At 40.2% G+C, this 16,052-nt stretch overlaps 1 protein-coding gene across 11 annotated transcripts in view; it reads left to right on the top strand.

The window, feature by feature from the left end:
* MEIS3 (Meis homeobox 3) overlaps nucleotides 1-16,052 on the top strand; it is a 113,158-nt gene that overhangs the window by 83,668 nt on the left and 13,438 nt on the right. For 8 of the 11 annotated variants that reach the window (XM_075186863.1, XM_075186868.1, XM_075186867.1 and 5 more), the window contains 5 exons: nucleotides 4,717-4,919; nucleotides 6,876-7,023; nucleotides 8,664-8,714; nucleotides 9,307-9,357; nucleotides 11,431-11,580. In XM_075186863.1, the coding sequence (XP_075042964.1) occupies nucleotides 4,717-4,919; nucleotides 6,876-7,023; nucleotides 8,664-8,714; nucleotides 9,307-9,357; nucleotides 11,431-11,580 (603 nt within the window). Of the gene's footprint in view, nucleotides 1-1,054; nucleotides 1,591-3,242; nucleotides 3,313-4,716; nucleotides 4,920-6,875; nucleotides 7,024-8,663; nucleotides 8,715-9,306; nucleotides 9,358-11,430; nucleotides 11,581-16,052 lie in introns of those variants that run through there. The other 3 variants (XM_075186866.1, XM_075186873.1, XM_075186865.1) reach the window with 2 other exon arrangements.

Raw genomic sequence — 16,052 nt, 5'->3', positions numbered from 1 at the left:
TTAGGAAAGAAGAGGTCTGTGTTCTGATGTCTGATTGTAACCAGGAGGGGACAGGTAAGTGTAGTAAGATCCCAATATTAGGAGGTGAGTGTTCCCTGTTCAACTGGATGTGTATTAGGAAGAAGGGAGATTTATGTGCCTTGATATCTGTGCTGTGTGGGGTGTTATGGGTATATATAGGTTTTATGTGTTATAATAAATAAATAAATATATATATATATATATATATATATATATATATATATATATATATATATATATATATATATAGTGTTATAGTATGTGCCTCTTCAATAGAGGTTGGGACCATTCTGTAAACATAAATTTACAGAATAATATAAAGCGTCCATAGAAGTCCCTAAGAGGGCAAATAGGACAATTCAGTTTCTGGGACTTACCATAAGTATCCCAAAACGAGACGCAGAGGCATACATATGATACATATGTGACACTATATAGGGTGAATTTTATTGTTGAGAATTTCTTTATTTGACAGCTGTGAAATCTCCAGTAATGTTTTTTTTGTTTTCTAATATATTTTATTTCCATGTAGGTTTATTGATTACACATGTTGTTATTAATTTTTATTTATTTATTTTTGGTTTGTCCTCAATTTCAATGTAACAATATTTAACTGACACTCTTCCTATCAATAATATATGCACCTTTTACTTGGGGAAGGCTTAGCACTGTAGAAAAGGCAAATGACCTATAAAGGGTTTATTGCTTAACTTGATTGACAAAGATTGCAAGCTTTTGCGATCCACTGAACTTTGCAGTGTGATTTGCACCATATAGACCTGAAATAGGACTGGATAAAAGGTAATTATTTGTAATAATACATAATTTGCATCATTGGAAATGAGTAAAATCTTAAGTTTCTCTTCTTCTTAGACCTGGTGTGCAGGGGTTAATTGGCTTTAACTACATGTTTGCCCTGCACTTTGCTGGATTGTGGCATCTTGTGGGGAGGGACAAGAGCACACTGCTCAGTGACTGGCCGAGCCAGGCATTGCAGGAGTTAAAGGCCCTTCTATTTCCGGGTTTGCTCATTGCTCAGGGCTTGGAGAGGGAGGGAGAGAGAAAGAGAGAGGAGCATCCCCCATGTACTCCTTGTTACACACACAGCAAGAACTGAGCATCTTCCTGCAGGAAGCCAGGAGAGGGGTTTGCACCATGACGGTGTGACACAGAGAGGAGACCCTCACTGGATCTGATAAATCACACACTGGAGCAGCAGCAGAGAGAGAGAGGGGGGGTGCACAAGCTCCAGGAGACAAGGCTGCTGTTTGGGGGTCTAGCTGCACACCCCACCCACTCACTGTTCCTTCAGATCATCAGTCATTTGGATTTTGACAGATCTTGCAACCTTGATGGACAGGCAGAAGCAGCAGCTCTGAGATAGCCAGAGAGAGGAGGGGACGCACAGCTTCTGTCTCTCTCCATGCTCCTGTCTTCAGCTCTCCAGGTCCCACCTTATCCCCCAGCCCTGTGGACCCCTCCAGCCAGGAGCTGCTAGCACACTCACCTCCCATTGTCTCCAGCCAAAAGGACAATCACAGGCGGATTGCACTCGGAATGGCACAAAGGGTAGGTCTTCCATTGTGACAGCAGCAGCCGGCTCTCATGCGCTGTAGGCCGGCCTCATACCATGGGCTCAGCCGCTGGACAGTGATTTATCGCGGGCGGGGGGCACTTGCAACACTTATTACACTCGCTCGCATGCCATTTCCTAGCTTTCCCACTGGCAGTATTTATCTCCAAAATGCACATTCTACATTCCAAACACTATCTTCCCCCCAATGCATCTGAAATTAGGATGTTGCACTGTTTGTACATAGGAGTTATATATTACATATAAATCTAGTAGTGATACAATAACCCAGCATAGTATGGCATGCAAAGACTTAAAAAACACCCCAATTTCTGTGGTGCTCTGTTTAAAATGACATCTCCTCTACATCATAATATCCATAGTGTCCACTAGGTCATATTATTTTCCAAATATCCCCCGATTATAGCTGCAGAAGAACCCAGGTTGGGTTTGTACATCGCTAAATTATAAATACACCCCAACGTTCGAAATACACCCCCAGCGTTCTATATACACCCCCAGCGTTCTATATACACCCCCAACGTTCTTTATACACCCCAACGTTCTATATACACCCCCAACGTTCTATATACACCCCAGCGTTCTATATACATCCCAATAATTCCAAGGGATGTTCTGGGATTTTAATCTCCACAACTCGGATACCCCAAATCTTTGTAATAGATTCCAAAGTAAATCTATCCTGGGGAACATTGAACATTTTCCTAAATTAAACTAGAAGATCCCTGAACAGATCGCTAGATCCCCCAGCCACTCTCCAGGGCTGCTAGGCACTAACTTGTTCTAAACTTTTCTTTTCTAAGCAACGCAGCGTCGTGAAAAGTTTCAGTTCACCCCGTACAGTGATGTGAGCTCCATACATATCCTAACTCCAATATATATTTCACACTGTACGTATAGTGCCAGGCAGATCTGTTCATAAATAACACATAGCACCGTTATATCACAATTACCTCCATGCAAATAACACAATCTTACTAATTAGTTCTGCACAAATTAACAGTGGAATGTCAGCCTCATTAAATGTGTGAATTTACACCAAGATGTGGTAGAGTTTACTAAACTTTCAATGTAGATGCACAGGGCTCTGAATTAAGTTCTGTTTTAACAGCCAGTCCTCTGTCTAAAATTTAAGGTAGATCAAGATTCTCCAGAAGCTTATTGAATCAGACCAGTTATTTGGAAAAAATGCTTAGATTCATCCAGTACCTGAATATGTGTGTGTTTAGTTTATTTCAAAGTCAACTTAATGTGTGGGTATTATTTGTATTTGTATTTGTGTGTGTGTGTGTGTATATATATATATATATATATATATATATATATATATATATATATATATATATATATATATATTATATATATTACATTACATATATGTGTGTGTGTGTGTGTGTGTGTTTAAACAACTTTCTAATCATAAGTATACTTGCAAAATAAAATACTTTTTTTTTTCCAGCCCTTAAGTTCAGCTAGTTTTACATAACTTTTGTACTGTATTTTTTTTTTCTTTTTTAAATCACAAAACTACCCAGCATAAATTCACACGGTTTTTCAACCTTCTTTAAATCTCCAGGGCCAGGGCAGGAAAAATGTAAAAACTCTGAGCTGGTGAGAGATTTGCATTTTAGAAAAGTTTCTTTACAGTTGACTGATTGCTGTCTGGGAGCTGGGAGAGAGGAATGTGGAAAGAAAAAGTAAATATAAATATATTAAAATACATACATTAGAATAAACACACAGTTGTGTAGCGTATCTGAGGGAAAATTTGGGGATTTATAATGTTAAATTAAAGAGCTGTGTTTAGGCTAATCTGCTGTAATATCAGATATAAAATACTCTTTTAGGACAGCAGTGTATTATTGGGGGGGGGGCAGGGGGGGGGGGTTTCTGTTTATTTTTAAGGAAGTCGTGTCCATTTTTAGTTTAGTTGGTTTTCTAGAATTGTACCATTTTAAAAGCAGTGTCAGAATTACAGTATTTGTATTTTTGGGGTAAAAAAAAAAACTAACTACCCATTTTTATGACTTTAATTTTGTTTGTGAGAGAATGCTTCACTGCCACAAGAAAATTAATTAATATATATATATATATATATATATATAAATATGTTTGTGCTTGGAGAAATGTAGTTTTAGGAATGTATTTGATTTACAGTTCTTTACCATTATTAGCAATTTGTATGGGAAATGTTTTTTGTTTTGTTTTGTTTTTTTTAAAAAAAGTGTTTTTGTTAAATCTATTTTTTCAAAAAGTAAGTATTACGTATTGCATCACATTGTAGAGTGTTCCATCAAGTGGGGATGATATACATGATTCCAACATTTATATATTCTATTGAAAAGAAATTTATCAAAGCCGATTCATGTAATATTTAAGATAAATTGTGGCTAGTACTGTATTATGTGTGTGTATGTATGTATGTATATATATGTATATATGTGTATGTAAATATATATATATATATGTGTATATATATATATATATATATATATATATATATATTATATACACACACACATTTTAGTGTCTGCAAATTATATAATGAGGTGGACAGTGTTTATGTATGTAGATATGTTTGTGTGTATGTACATATAAGTATGCATATATGCGTGTGTGTGTGTGTGTGTGTGTATATATATGTGTATATATATATATATATATATATATATATATATATATATATATATATATATATATATATTAATATAATATAAATGTACTATATTGGTGAATATTATTTATATGTCTGTATGGATAGATATAGATATTTAACAGTATAGATTAAAATTGTATGTTTATATACCATGATGGTGTATAGGTATGTGTGTAAGGTATAATATAGCTTATGTATTATGGTATAATACCGAAAGAAATGCATTTCTTTGTACACAGTATGCATTGTATATATTATAGCACAGGTTATATTTTTTTTTTTGCATATAGGTTATGACATTTTTGTGCATGTGATATTCTAGTATAGATGACGTTTGTGTGTGTGTATATAATAGTACAGCTATATGATGTCTTGTTGTCCATGTATGTGATAAGTGATGCATTGTGCTGGGTAAGTAATCTCTCCTTGTGTTCTGTGCTTGCAGTACGATGAGATGGTGCATTACCCGGGGTTGGATGGGATCTCCCTGGCTGGCTTTGGGGATGCGCACACAGGACGGGTAATGCAGCACCATTCCCTTAGCCAGAGCTCACCCTATGGGTCTGCAGGGGCAGCTCACCGACTCCCAATGCCTCCGGGGATGGGCAGCAATGATGGCCTGAAGAGGGAGAAGGATGAGATTTATGGGTAAGAGAGACTGGCACCCTATAAGCTCAGGGCCAGCTGTACACCAGTCATATGTAATGCTTGCCAATAGGAGAGGACCATGCCTTGTATATTCCTGCATAATATGGGAGTGTACTGTTATATAAACACATTTATACACTCTCCCTCTAGGCTGTGCAGACCGGCTAATAACATTATCTGAGGTTCAGTATCCCTGTTTATAAACACTTCCTATATATTATAAACAGACAGGTTGAAGGTCAGCTCTCTGGGCTGCACTGAGGACCGGGGGTCCCCATGTGCACGGAAAGTGAAGGAGTTCAGTGCCACTCTGTAGTCATGATGGCGACCAGTATTGTAGAACCATGTATGAACCTATCATATTACTGTGTCTGACCCGTGTGCTTGTACATATATGACACATGTAGAGTACACAGAATGAAGTCATTTTAAGACATTGTCAGAACTTTCCGGTCTAAATTATTTTCCTCTGCGGGATTTGCTTTTCGTCTCCCACTCTCTGTGTTCATGCTACAGACACATGTATGTGTTGTGTTTTCTTGGTCCTGTTCCCCACCCTATGCACATGTTAGTAACGTCTTTCCTAGTTCACTCAAGAGCCAAGACACTATAATGTGTTCGAATCTTGACCGTATTTACTTGGCAGATCTACATATTGACAAAATGTAATGAAATAATGTGTATGTGTGTGTGTGTGTGTGTGTATGTGTGTGTATATATATATTAATATATATATTAATATATATATATATATATATATATATATATATATATATATATATATATATATATATATATATATATATACACATACACACACACACACACACACACACACACACACTTTATTGCTGGTTGTGGATGCCCTAAGGCTCTAGAGCTCTATGTATATATGTAGAATTACACTTGTGTGCAAGTTTTTTAAAAAAAAATTGAACCTGGTCTGCGAGCCGACCATCATAATTGTGCATTCAAATGAATATTTGTGTTTAGTTTATGATCAGTATACCGTACTTAGACCCTGTGTTATAATATACCTTCATTGGGATTTGATATGAAGTATATGTTCTTCTATGCTTGTCTGAGTGTATACTTAAGCCCTATAGGGTTCAAGCATTTAAGTATAATAGAAAACAGAGTCTCTGGTTAGAAGCGGGGACAGAATATCCTATTTCTGTAACCTACAATTCTAGTCATTTAGTTTTTCCTATATTCATATTGTGGCTTCTTTACATTGCAATATGAATTTTGATCCATAGTGCTGGCAATCTAATTTTACAGCAGATAAGAATTTTATGGTGTGACTGTTAAGCAATAATTGTATCATTTATTTATTCTGCTTAAAAACCAGGGGCTGAAATTCTCTTGTTAAAGTGGTGTAAAGAGACCGTATGTAACCTAATACCACCCACAGCACGTCTATAAATATACAGCCACGTGTGTGCACGTCTAAAAATACATGTCTTTATAAACTGACGGTATATGCTATATATACAAACACATTTAGCTATACACGTTACCTATACACACTCCTTTATAAATAAACAAAATGGTCTGTAAATGTACACAGATATGTATATTCATGTGTCCACATAGATTTGATTGGAGTATATAAATAAGAAAATGAGTGAAATGAAAATTTACAATTGCCTGTAGCAATTCAATTGTGCGTGTAATTAGCCAGTGGTTATTCCAAAATTACTGAGTTTTCTCATATTTTACAGTTTTTGTAGGCGGTAGTCTGTATTTCAGTATAGAGACAGATAGATAGAATATATCCTTCGTAGTCAGCCTCACTTGTAATACAACAGTCTAGATAGAGACAATATTAAGACTTTTTTTATTAGAGTGCAAGCTCTTGGAATCACAGCTGGATAATGTTGCTCTTCAGGCAGCGTACTTTACGTGTGTGAAAGTAAGAGATTGAGGAGTAACTGCAATGCTGTCTCCCCCCAGACACCCCCTCTTTCCCCTGCTGGCGTTGGTGTTCGAGAAGTGTGAGCTGGCTACTTGTTCACCACGGGATAATTCCGGTTCCTTCCCAGGGGGGGATGTTTGTTCCTCGGATTCATTCAACGAAGACATTGCTGTATTTGCTAAACAGGTCAGTTCTAGCGTCGGTAATGTGTAGAAGTGATAGTTATTGTGACGTGTTTTATTAAGAGACTGAAAAGGTGGATTTCATTAACACAAAAGAGGAAGGGTCCTTCAGAAGCCAAGAATGTTGACGGCAGAGGAAGGCCAGTTGGCTTGTCTTGCGACTAACGTTCACTGTAATGCCTCTAGTATAGGTACCCCCTAGCCCAAGGTATGTTCTCTCTTACACCAAACCATTTTTTATACTTGTATTTTTTTTTCTTTGTCTGCTCAGTTGTTGTGGAACTACAATTCCCAGCATCCTGGGACTAGTAATTCCAAACTGGCTGTGAAACGTAACATTGGCCAGACTTGACGTAAAGGGAATGCTGGGACTTGTATTTCCAACACAGCTAGAAAGCCTTTAAGAGGGCCTGTCATTTTTGAGGAAAGAATATATATTTTTTAAGTAATGCCTAGTGTACTCTATGAGTGTGCAATAACTTGTGAGAACACTAGATATACTAATGCCAGGACCTGGCTTGAGATTTCACTCTGTCCTCACTCTCAGGTGGCTCTTTTGGTTCTGTTTGTTTTATGTTTATTTTATTTTATTTTATTTTTTTATTTTATTTTGTTTCTGTTTAGCTCTGTTTTGCAATAGACATGGGGGGGGGATTCAATTCCACGCGAGGTGTCTCCAGATCGTCCACGGAGACACGTTGCGCCAATATAATGGCAATAACCTTCTTCACTCAATTTTTTTTTTTCTCGCACCCCACATCCGGACATTGCGGTGATGTTGCCACGCCACATCGCCAGCCAATAAATCTCCCCCATAAGATTACAAAAGTTTTTCTTCATCAAGTGACACGTCCTCTTTAAGTTGACCAGGGCGTGCTGACGCTTGTAGTTTCACAACAGCTTTAAAGCCTTATGTTGATTTAATCCTGCATCTCCAAATGCAAAAATGCAGCGTGCTGGCTTCCAAAAATGCTGAAAATTAAATGTACCCCTCCCCCCCCCCCTTCCACAAACAAAACTATACTGTAAGTGCAAAGTGCACAAGTAAATGAATGCAATACAATGATTCACTATAATTGGACCACTGGTGGCTGTTGGCATCTGTGCACTGGCAGTGTAATTATCAGTCATTAAACTCACACTTTTAATGAGCTGAACTGTCGATACAGCCTGAGAGGTTGTTAAAGCGTATTTCTTTTTTTTTTCTAGAAGACATTTCTGCTTTTAACAACAATATTGGGGTTAATTTTAAGAATCGTGTATATATAGATATAATTATTTTTGAAAGTTAAAAAAAAACAAGAAAGACAGAGGAGAGAAAAATCATTGATAAAACCCCACAATCTCTCTCTACCTGTCACAAATGTGTCTTATTGAAATTGTGCTGTAGGAAACACTCCTGAGATCTGCGTGTTGATGATTTATGGATGGGGAAAGGGTTTAGGATATAAAAGTGGGGATGCCACAGCGCAGTCTCCTGCAGGAATACGCCAGGAAGACGATCAGCAGTTTAATGGATTATTGGAGAATAAAAGGGAAGTTTATCTAGGATAAGACTGGAGGGGGGGATATAAGCAGTGTCGGGGGGACGGAGGCGTTTTACTTTGATAGTTATGTGCAGTGTTCTCTGTTTTATATCTCCAGGTCAGAACAGAAAAACCTCTATTCTCCTCCAATCCCGAGCTCGACAATCTGGTAAGATCCATGTTCTGGATTTCTTCCGTTATTTGCTAGTGTATTTTATTAGCTGGCCCTATTTCATGACTTTTAATACTTTTGAGTCTTCAACAATTTAGATTTTAAGTCAAGTGAAGCTGGAGACTCTACCCTTCTCTGCCCCGTCAGACTGTAAGCTCTTGGGGCAAGAGAGTTCTTCTGCTGGTAGGACAGGGTGTGTGTCTATATGCCACTTTTAGAATTTGAGTGCCCAAAAATTTCCTTTTTGAAGGGGGGTATTCAATTGTTAGCGAGACGGGTGAAAATCCCGCACGCGAAAAAATATTACCGTTAATACTGTAATTTGCGCGTAAATACCGTTAATACAGTAATTTACTCGCTGGATTTCAGCTCGCAGCTCAGGGAGCTGCGAGCTGAAATTCAGCAAGTAATTACCGTATTAACGGTAATATTTTTTGAGCGTGGGATTTTCACCTGTCTTGCTAACAATTGAAAACCCCCTAAGAGTCCCTTTTTACAGACCCCAAAAAGAACCCCTGAAAGCTATTATACGGCATTAGTATTGTGCGCTCTTGTATACATTACTATGTCTGTCTCTTTTTATTCTCAGATGATTCAAGCAATCCAGGTTTTAAGATTTCACCTGTTAGAGCTAGAAAAGGTAAGTTAAATAAGACAGCGTTTAGACTTTTACATTCTGTCCAAAATGTGAATTTCTTGCTTATTTTGGGGATGGTGGTTGTTATATTTCAATTTATTTGATTGAAGTGAGCTGGAGTCTTCATCTGAGAGTAGATGGGTTCAGAGAAAGGGCCCCTTGAATACTATAATAGGACAAGGTGAAAGATTGCAGACACCTCTACCGGGATGGTCACAGAGTGTAGAGAGACTACAACACACAATTATCCCCAATCTTCCGATATATACACTGCTTGCCGTTTTACACAGCATCTTGTACAGTCACCCTGGCCAACTGAGCTTACTATCTAGTTTTTGGTAGCATGTTTCTCAGTTTGTATATTCAGGGACATGTACCACTGAGCTACCTGCCTGTTGGTGGATGTCACTAGTGACGACATGACATGGTCAGTAATATTTATCACAGTCAATACAATGGCACAAAATAAACACACAACTGTTCTGCTAGACTAGACTAGATTGCAATCTCTGTTGGTCAGATCATTATTGCACCTGCTAGATCCTTCAGTGTATACTGTGAGGGTTGTATATAAACACATTAAGGTCCGCTGGATATTTAGGTCAACTGCTAAACAGTGCATGTAGTATTCTGTCTATTTTACACGGATGGATGCAAGTTGCAGTAATGAGCTGCGCATGTAAAGATGAGGAGAACACACCAGGGCCGTGCTGTGCCTGCCTGCAGGCAGGAAAAGGTTAATTGTACAGTCAAAAAAATGACTCCCCCCTGCCTCCTCCCATATGGTGAATCCCATCAGCCTCTGGATGAGCTCTGCTGGCACATACCACTTTGAAAAGCAGGAGGGGGGGGGGGGGCGAGAGATGAAAGGCACTACTTCAGAACTGCCCCTCTGGTTTGATAAGCTAATGAGCTCATTAAAGGATACAAGAGGCACTGGTGGTTTGTAACCAGATAATCCTCTTGTTAATGTGGTAATTAACCCTTTGATTCCCTTTGCTGGCCTGCTGGGAATCCGAGGAGGATTAAAGGGACAGGCCTGGGGCTTGTAGAAGTGGGAGGTAAGGACTGTGTGTCAAAAGAAAGAAAAGATGGCCACTTGTCGGTTCACCTAACACCCAGGTTACCCGCTGGCAACAGGCCGTGTCCAATATCCCGATCTGTCTCTTACAGATTGAGTTTATTCTGTGTTCTCAGAGCAAAGCTAGTGCTCAGCAGATGAATTATTCTATAGAAATAGAGCAGATTTTCTGGATGGACACTATTCATTGTATTAGAGATGGCCAGTGGATCTATGGGTTTGACTGCAGCACCTGAGATTAGTCTGAAATATGCCACAAATCTGGCCTGTTAGGTCTGTAGTTTTGTGCAGCCCAGGCACTGATCCATGACCTACTGCGTCCATTACCCCATCTGACGTACCACAAATATCATCATTTATTTATATAGCGCCACTAATTCCGCAAAGCTGTACAGAGAACTCACTCACATCAACCATGCCAAGAACTGTCTCTTTCTATGACCACCAGACTGCACCACTAACCTCCTGTCACCTTGCTGTGGGTCAGACAGAAGCTATTTCTACCTGACCTGTGACATATATAGCTTAGTCACTGATTCTTATACCAATAGAAGATCCTTGTTCAAATCTTCGTGTTGACCCCTCTTGGACAGGTCCCTTCATCTCCCTGTGTTGTGGCCATCAAAATTGAATGGTAAGCTCAGTTGGACAGGAAATTAGAGTGCATGGAAAAAACAACTGTTCATCATATATAAATACTGACGTCAGTGTTAATGTAAGGTGGTATTCTACAATCCACACACCATAGACATGGGGGGAAAGAAACACTGTAGAACTAATGACCCTGTAGGTCACTCTCTGCCATCAGATGGCTGGTAAATGTTTTAAGAGCGGTGAAATGCCACCAGCGTTATCCCATAAAAGTCTATTAAGTGGGGGGATTAACTGATTAGGGGAAGAATGTGATCACAGCTCCGTCATGAAATCCTGAGAGTCTTGTGTGTAAAAGAGCCCGGTATTTATGGTTGATTAACCATTTTCTTCCCCCTCAACAGGTTCACGACCTGTGTGATAATTTCTGCCACCGATATATCACCTGTTTGAAAGGCAAGATGCCGATTGATCTGGTGATAGACGACCGCGACGGCTCCTCCAAATCGGACTTGGAAGATTTCACAGGATCCTGCACGAGTCTATCGGATCAGGTGAGAATGTGCGGTTTAGCGAGGACCCCCTAATCTACTCCTGCCCCTCTCCCCGCCCCCCCATGTAATACACATCTGGACATCTGGGGGCAATTACTAACCCTACTAGGCTACGTGCTTCTACCTCAATTTATGCATATTAGCTTCAAACGTGTATATATGACATTATCTAAGAACTGCTGATTGAACTTGGACTCTTCCCCCTCCCAACTCTAAATCTGTCTGCACGTTTTAAATTTGCCTCTGATTTTTGCCAAGATGCCAAATTGAACCTACTTATTGTTTCTGCTACCAAACCCAAATCAGGTCCATAAATCATATTAACCTCTATTGAGTCTCTTTGGTGTATGTGTCGTGTGATAGATAATCTCAGCATTATCCAAGAACTGTTAACATTACCGTGGCACCCCTGACATAATTAATTAGGGGCTGGTGTTATGGATGTGACAGTAAACATGGGATCATTTATCTAGAACACAGATCCCCAGCTTGATCATGTTGCAGACGTCTTTGGCTGGAAATTAGACAGGATCAGTAGATCACTAGGTCTAAGGCTGGGTTAAACACTACAATTTTTTCAGCCGACTGTTGTGTCATTTGAGCGATAAACGACTGTTCGGTCCAATATCGCATTAGTGTGTACACTTAAACGATGACCGATAGTCGTTCCAAGTACCGATTGTCATTTCATTTGATTGATCAGCAGAACTATATATCTCGTTACATCGTCGTTCCTATCCTGCAGTGTGTACAGAATCGCGACCAGCTGCCGTTAGTTCCGTAAACAGCGACTCCTTTCTGGGCGTGTATAATTAAATTTAGGATGTTGTCTCTACGTCTCCCACGTGGTGCGGTGTCAAAATATCAATCAAATGGGAATAAGGTGCTTTATTTAAATTTATTTAGCATATTGCTGCCAGGAGGCCATACCTTCGATGTGTACGTAGACGCAATCTTTTGAGACGAGGTTACGACAGACAAAATACACAGCACGGAAGCTAAGTCGTGCAAAAAAAAAAAACGTTTAAACCGCGTATAGTGTGTACGCAGGAATTGACCGACTGAACGAAACTTCAGTCGTAGGTACAATCGTTGTAGATAACACATTGTTCGGAAATTTACCCAGACTAATATATAATCGCCTAGATGAGTTCACCATTATTTATTTATCTGGCACCATCCATAACAATTGTGTATATACATTGTGCGTGTTCTAGAACAGATTTGTGTAACAGCATTGTCCTAACGTCTGGTAGGACCGGACCTAGCACACAGGGACTCTGCATCTTTAATGAGGCACATCCTAGGATTGTTAATTGTTGGTTATGCTCCCCTCTAGATAATGACGGTCTACCCGGCGTTCTCCCGCCTCTCTCTTCTCAAACTAATGCAGGCGGTGCATTTGCCTATAGCTGGACTGATGCATTTTTAATATTCCTCGAGGCTACAGAGCGAGCAGGGTACAGAGCGAGGCCTCGCACTGAGTGCACTAATTCCAAATTCCGAGCAGCAGCCTATTGTGTGCTTGTCACCCTGTGCGCAGCATCGCCACCTAACCCCTTCCTCACCAGAGGCTCCACATAACCAGCGCTCATTACCACTCCCGCCTCTACTAAACAATAGGTATGCCTTAATCATCAGATGTTGCTGATGCACTTGTGTACGGCGTCTGGGCCAGCCTCACTTTACTAACAGATCTGTTATGTAAAACAAGTCGGGAGGTCTATAAAAAGCTGTAAATCAGACGCCTGGCCACTGAAATCCATGAGATATTTTAAGGTTTCACTGAAATCGCAGAGGAAGGTGGCACATTTTATGTACGTCCACTGGCCATCCATATGTTCTGTCCCCAGTCACACGTACTGGGGGGGTTCAGTTACGTTGCTCCATTAAACCGTTTTGATATAAAGTCAAGTTAACCTGGTTCCCTTTGTTACCCCCTAGTGGAAGTTGTGGGTACTGACTTTGCAAGAAACCCTTATAGAAGCACCCAGCATTGTGCGCTGGTATAGACGTATGTAGGACATATAGGATCTACTCTGATCTGGGAGTGTGGCTCTCAAGGGGACATACCTTTAAGGTTACTTACCTTTAAATACAGTGTGCCCTCCTGCACGTGACATGCACAACCTTAATCTTCTGATAAGGCCGTACCCATCCAGTATGCCTGCCATTATTACACTTATTTGTGACTAGTTTTGGTGGCACGCGGAACTGCACATTATCCAACGATGTTTAAACTTATTTTTTGGGGTGGATTTTAGCACAACATCTGATACTAGGAAGCATATGTACTACTCTGGTGGCTCCTTGAATTCACAGGCTGTGCCTCTATGTAGCCACTCACCGTCATATTCATAGTGACCCATCTTGATCACTAGTGGACATTAGTCTGTCATTGTGGGCCATTGCTGGTCATGTGGCACTGTGCAGGGTGCACAAGGGAAATATATGCAAAGGTTACATCAAATGCCATGGGCTAAACAATGTAACCCTGGGCTGTGTGATATAGATGTACGTTCTATGCAGCAGAAAAGCAAGGACTGACTCCCTAAATACGTCACTGCTATTGGTACACTCTGGTCTTAGGAAGGACTGATCCGTTCAACATGTCACTGATACTAGTACACTCTGGTCCTAGGTAGGACTGATCCATTCAACATGTCACTGATACTAGTACACTCTGGTCTTAGGAAGGACTGATCCGTTCAACATGTCACTGATACTAGTACACTCTGGTCCTAGGTAGGTCTGATCCGTTCAACGTGTCACTGATACTAGTACACTCTGGTCTTAGAAAGGACTGATCCGTTCAACATGTCACTGATACTAGTACACTCTGGTCTTAGAAAGGACTGATCCGTTCAACATGTCACTGATACTAGTACACTCTGGTCTTAGAAAGGACTGATCCGTTCAACATGTCACTGATACTAGTACACTCTGGTCTTAGAAAGGACTGATCCGTTCAATATGTCACTGATACTAGTACACTCTGGTCTTAGGAAGGACTGATCCGTTCAACATGTCACTGATACTAGTACACTCTGGTCCTAGGTAGGACTGATCCATTCAACATGTCACTGATACTAGTACAGACTGGTCCTAGGTAGGACTGATCCGTTCAACGTGTCCCTGATACTAGTACACTCTGATCCCTGAAAGGACTGATCCATTCAACGTGTCACTGACATAAGTACACTCTGATCCTCAATACACTTTATTTCATGAAAAGATCTGACCCCTAGATCATGTTTCTTTTAGCATTTAAAAATATGGGAGTGCTTTCTTCATTTTGCACTTGAAGGGAATGGGGAGAATTAGCATCTAAAGGCCCCACTGCCTGTATTTCATTTACATTTCATGTTTGAGGCAAACCCCCCGCCGGTTTTAAACAAAACTCTGGCGGCCTTGTCTTTCCTTAAGATCAGAGCACCCGCCTGCTCCCTCTTTAACCCTCGTGCCCCACTGGCAGCCCCCAGGTTAATCAGGACAGGGGTAAGGGGTCGGGGTTTTGGTGTATCCAAATATTCACAGCTGGAACCGAAAACTCTCTGATCACCTGGAAGTAGCAGCTAACCACACAGTGCAGTAGAAAGGGAGCGGGGCTGGAGCCTTAAGGCAGCAAGCCCTTTGAATGTGGGATTAAAGGGTCAATGAGGGTCAGTTCAGCTCCCAGAGGGGGTGTATGTACAAATGAAAACGACCCCTCACATGCCAAGCAGCAGATTTCCTTTCATCCTGCTCTTATCTCTCTGGTGTTGGGTTTTCTAAAAGCACTTACAAAAGGGACCATAGAAAACCTGAGTTCCTCCTGTAACTGCCTGTGAGTCCTTTTATGAATGTGTCTATTCCTCCCTGTTACCAGGTACAGATCAAACTCCCACTAGCTTCTTGTATACAGTGATCGTGTTAGTAGATCAGCCGTCTAAATCCTGACATGTATGAAACACGCATGTTGCATTGCTGTTGGTTTACATGCAAACTGCATGCTTGAAGGGTGACCACTCTGCATCCCTGGTATCTGATCACGGGCCAGCCATTCAACATGTGCATTTTGCTTTTGTGGGGGCTTATATGGCTGATACCCCAGTACCCTAGCAAGTGGTCGCACAATCCATACACTATGGACGTATAGCTATCTGTGTTAATCTCGGATTAATTTAATAATTTAACATGAATAACATCTTACTTGCAATATACTGACCCATATGGACAGATATGTGATTGGTTGCTATACTTTACTGCGCATTGAGTCTTTTTTAATTGGTGGTTGTGATGAAGTTTGGAACTTTTCTCCCCAGTCACTTTAGAACACTGTAGAAAAAAATCATTTTGAGTAATACGGGAGACTTGTCTTTCCAATCAATTTCGATCTTAGTCTTATTGTTGGCATTCTGAGCAGAATCTAGATAAAGTGATGCACATTGAAATCCAATGTACATTTTTGCTAATCGTTTCCGTTATGTCTT

Source organism: Mixophyes fleayi, chromosome 9, assembly GCF_038048845.1.
Source record: "Mixophyes fleayi isolate aMixFle1 chromosome 9, aMixFle1.hap1, whole genome shotgun sequence".
NCBI lineage: Eukaryota > Metazoa > Chordata > Amphibia > Anura > Limnodynastidae > Mixophyes > Mixophyes fleayi.
Note: the sequence above shows the minus strand (reverse complement) of the source record. Positions and strands in the feature narration are given on the sequence as shown.